Source organism: Poecilia reticulata, linkage group LG4 (genome assembly GCF_000633615.1).
Source record: "Poecilia reticulata strain Guanapo linkage group LG4, Guppy_female_1.0+MT, whole genome shotgun sequence".
NCBI classification, from domain to species: Eukaryota; Metazoa; Chordata; class Actinopteri; order Cyprinodontiformes; family Poeciliidae; genus Poecilia; species Poecilia reticulata.
In genome coordinates, this window is record NC_024334.1 from 30,388,572 (window position 1) to 30,393,415 (window position 4,844).

At 37.4% G+C, this 4,844-nt stretch overlaps 1 protein-coding gene across 10 annotated transcripts in view; it reads right to left on the reverse strand.

Annotated features, from left to right (window-relative positions):
* The window catches only part of LOC103464192 (epidermal growth factor receptor substrate 15-like 1), a 202,370-nt gene that overhangs the window by 61,099 nt on the left and 136,427 nt on the right, over nt 1-4,844 (reverse strand). For all 10 annotated transcript variants that reach the window (XR_533610.2, XR_533611.2, XM_008408134.2 and 7 more), the window contains 4 exons: nt 3,062-3,167; nt 2,800-2,850; nt 1,647-1,783; nt 1,461-1,524 (listed from right to left, as the gene is read on the reverse strand). Coding sequence is in view for 8 of the 10 variants with exons in the window: in XM_008408134.2 (XP_008406356.2) it covers nt 1,461-1,524; nt 1,647-1,783; nt 2,800-2,850; nt 3,062-3,167 (358 nt within the window). In the remaining 2 variants the exon portion in view is untranslated. The remainder of the gene's footprint in view (nt 1-1,460; nt 1,525-1,646; nt 1,784-2,799; nt 2,851-3,061; nt 3,168-4,844) is intronic.

Below are 4,844 nucleotides of genomic sequence, written 5' to 3' on the forward strand. Positions count from 1 at the left end.
TCTAAACTGGTGTTGTTGTGGATTTAAGGTGTAAAGTTTTCCTTCGACCAAACGCCCCCCAAAGGCATCCCAGCGCCCCCCTTTTGTAAAAATGTCCGCCAGCGCCCCCTGCCGTCCTCTGCACGCCTCCTGGGGGGCGGTACCGCCCACTTTGAGAACCGCTAATCTAGACTGTAACAAGTGCACATTATTGATAGAGAAAGAGCTGCCGTTAACTGGGGTGGTTTCTGGAGTCGGGCTACCACGGGCTATTTGGATGTCTGATCCATTAACTGTAAAAGGTCATAATCTCAGGATCTGAAGGTAGTTAGAGTCTAGACGCATCTTTCTCGCTTCCAGCTTAAACAGAATACCCTCTATGTACTCATCTGTGGTAATACTCAGGAGTTAGGGGCTTTTCAGACTCGTTAGACGGAGAGCTGGTCAGTAGTCAGTCAGTAGGAGTCTGAGAGGAGGTAGGGGTGTGGCTGACTATTGCGTAATAACACTCTGTCTCGCTTCCCCTGCCCCTCCGCCCCCCCTGGCTTTAAATGTATTCTCAAACCTTATTAACAAACCAGCATTCTGACAACTATCCCAGCATGCACCGCACGCTTCTTCTTCTACGGAGGAAAAAGAAGTCGGCGGCTGCTTACCATAGTTGCTAGACCTATTGTGGCTCAATATTGGTCCATATATAAGGCGCACCGGATTATAAGGCGCACTGTCGGCTTTTGAGGAAATTGAAGGTTTTTAGGTGCCTTATAGTGCGGAAAATACAGTAATTTTATTAAGAACTTAGACTTGTGAAAGGGACTGTTTGAGTCTTGATTTGCCAGATCCTGCAGTGGGCCATGCTGTATAGATGTGTACATTTAAATGTAACCAGTTTGTAATCTGTTTGAATACCCCTGTTTTTGAGAAGCTGTTTCTTGTTTTGTTTTTTTTCTCTCCCATGTCTCTTTTTTTTTCTTTCTTTGTTTTCATTTCTCAGAGTTGAGAAAGAATAATTATCATCATGTAATAACCACAAAGAAAAACATGTTCAGATAGTTACATGATTGTATTTCCAAAGTGGAAAATCTCAATAAAAATATTTTGGGAAAAAAAATATCCACATTAATTACGTGTACTGCCTGCTGCGGTTGGGTCCACTCCTACACACATCAGGACAATGAATAATCTAAAAAAACACATCAATATTACGTAATGTAATACGTAATATGATATTAATCTGCATTAACTGCAAAGATGAACAAGGAGTGTCAGGTTTGCCATGCTTGGTGGCAAATTTTGCTTTAACAAACACCACAATGAACGTTTGAATAAAACCAAGACAGTATGTCTTAATGCAACACTCAGAACAGTCATCATCCAAAATCTAGAGCAATACTCTAATCTGACGGAGAAAGAAGAAACTAGTGTACACAATATTTAGGTGCAAATAAGGTGCAAAGAAAACATTTAATGATTAATTGTACCTGATCCTCTGGGTTTCTGGTGATTGGTAGAAAATGGGTCACTTCCTGCAAAGTGACTTGTTTGCTGCAGACAAAAAAAAACTGTCAATATAAACACAGTACGATTCTGAATAAATTAAGTCGTTAAGGAAGTATTTTTAACACAAGTCATGGTTTTCTGTGTAGTACTTCTAACATTCCAAATACCTTGGTGGGTAAAGTGGCACTTTTACAAAAAGGATCTGTTGTGGAAAAATGATCCATCTTTGTAGTCTTCTTAAAAAAATCTTCTGATGAAGCCTTGAATGGATCTGCTTCTTTAAATGGGTCTCCTTCAAAGGGATCTGAAGGCAAAATATTGTAACATTTAATTATGCATTATTCAGGCATTACCAAAAAAGGTAAAGAACATCCCAATGCTGATGCCATGTCTATGCACCCCAAAACTTAGGCTCACAAAAAAACTATTCAGTGTTATTTCCATTGTCACCATAGCAGACAGGATATCCACAGTTAGTGAAATAAATGTCATTGTTAACAGCGTTTCTTCTAAGGTCAGCCACACACATGTATTTAGGCACACTGTATCGACAACAACATGAACTGTGGCAAGATTGCACTAGGTTGACTATTCAACAAGAACTTTTTCAATATCTTGTGCAGTGTGGTTTGGACAAAACCACACTGCAATACCTTGGTGTTCTAATCCCCAGAGATGTAACCAGTACAGCTAAGTGCAATTATGAGGATCTTCTGACTAAAATGAGAATAGACATACTGCAAAGGACTGTCATCACTTTTGTGAGCTTAATACAAACAACTGATTCTGTGAAAATGAACTTATTACCAAGCTTTAAGTTCTTGTTCCAAGCTTTCTCTTTTTTTGTTTAAAAAAATGATTTCCAGATTGTTGGTCTGCTGTGAAGTTTAGCTAGGAAATCATCAATCATGTTTGGATTCAGCTATGTCTATTCATAGAAGCTGATGAATTCAATCCACTGGGTAGATTAAAAGCATCTCTTTGAGGGCATTAAAGTCTGGATGACACTAAACTTTCTCCTTTTAAATTCTAACAAGACTGAAATTGTTTTTGGACCTGAACTTCTAAAAAAGAGCCTGCTTAATCAATCACTTAATCGGCGTGGCATTAGATTAGCCTCCAATAATAAAGACTGCAGGTTTCCTGGTGGTTACTAGAATTTCAGAGTGGGAGGCAGCTCAACATCATTTAAAGCCAAAAAATTTTGGTTCAGATCTAATCAAGCATAATCCATGCAAAGTTTTTTCAGACGGACAATAATGACTGCACTGAAGTTATCTGACTTGATTAGTTTCTAAAATAAAAGTTGTCCAAAAGTACCTGTCGATGTAGATGGTGCCTTTCCAAATGGGTCACTTTCAAATGGGTCACCTAAAATAGAAAAAACGTGCACAGTAAAATAAAACAATAAGACAAGAAGGGAAGAATAAAATCTGTTGGCAAAAAAAAGGTCAAAATTCTGTATGGAAATAAGAAAATTTAAGAAATGGGACAGTAAAAGAAATTAGTGCAGGGAAGCTGCCTTCTGTATAAGACAAGATAATACAAAGAGGGAGAGGGAAAAAGTGAAGGGTGCACCAACCTTTGAATGGGTCTGTTTTAAATGGGTCTTCAGAGTTGAACAGGTCCGACTGAAGGTCTTGAGGCTGATTGTAGAACACTGATGGCTTAACTTTGAATATATCTTCCTGTGACATGAGAAAAGATTGTGTAAATGACCAGAGGCATAAACACCAAAGTTCTTTAACTTTACTAAACATGTGGTATGGCTGGCTTACAATGTGGTTATGCCATCAGCTCTTGATTAAACTCATTTTATTTTTTTCATTTATATCTGAGAGACAGATTTTTCAAGAAACAACGGATATGTTATTTTGGCATGCTATATTCAAGCCAATAAACAAGCCAATTAACTTCTATTAATATGATTTAACGATATGTCAATTTATTTTGACCTTGTATCACAGCTTTTTCATGATTAGTTCCCATCCATTCCTTTATACATGACTTTAAAGTTTTAGCTAATTGTTACTATTTTACTTGTAAAAACCTGGAAGTCACTAATATCAAACTAAACCTGAGCTACCCTAACACTTACCGTACCCAAACACATTTAAGTAACTTTGCTGGTGAAGAGGAAGACATATGTTCTAATCACAACTATAATACATATACTATTATCATTACATTTTCAGTTTCAGAAATTATGTTATTCCACCAGAACTGTAACTTTCTCTTCTCTCTACAGAAAAACACCTTAATTGATGGCAGAGTTTAAGTAACCCTGTGATGCTGTGGTTATGTTGTTAGTGCAATTTTCTCCTGGTAGGAAGATTAAAAAATATTACTCCTCTTATTTGCTTCCCCCATCTGGGTGTATATAGAATGTCCTAAAATAATTCTAAAATAATTCAGAAATGGGCTTCACATTACAGAGAATTGTCATGTGATTCCTTTTAGTGTATATCTAATATTTTCTAGTTTCAGTAAATACATCATGTCTGTTATTCATTTGGTAAAACTGGATGGGGATTGTGGCTTTCAAAAGAGTAAAATGGCTCTTCTTGTCATCAAGTGCTCATAACTTATCACTTCACCCAGATCTGCCTCACATTGTCTTCTGATATCCTGATATCATTTATTACTTTGTACAAGGTGGAAGTAAATTGTTGATTCACAAATTGCAATGCAAAAGTATTAGACACTACTCAGCCATTTGGACAGTTTGGAAAGCAGTTAAATTTTTCTCAACAAGGTTTTGGATCTAAACTAATTTGACTTTAGTAGATCAAATGCTTCGCTCAATTTGAGAAAAGAGATAAACCAGCCTTCACAGAACAATGGTGAGAATTTTTGAATGAACATAATAGGACCTTTTTTTTTTTTTTACGAGCAAGAATCTTTGTAAGATGCCTTTAGCTTGACAAACTTGTCAGGTTCTTGGGAGGTCAGTCCTGGGGAGCTTCCAGGCACGTGCAGAGGGGAGGGCTGGGGGTGCTTGAGCACCTGCCCTTTTTGCTCCTTGCCGAAAATTGCACCTTTTGGTCCATTTTTATTTTTATTTTATTTTATTTTTTTTATATTATTATTTTCTAAGCCCTCTTCTGACACATAACATGTACTAAAATTATTTTTATTATTTTTTTGTACAACATAATAAGCCCTCCGGTCACCTTGTTACCTTTGACCTTTTGCCCGTGACGCATAACGCAGTTGCCTCTCGCGCAGTGTGATAAAGCGGCTTTTGGTGAATTTAAAAACCATTTGTGATGAATAAAGTGGAGTAGACTTGCTACTTGTCAGATGACGGAAAACGTTGAAGTATCGTTTCTGCTTCAGCTCGGAGTCGCGGTTTAAGCAGAGAG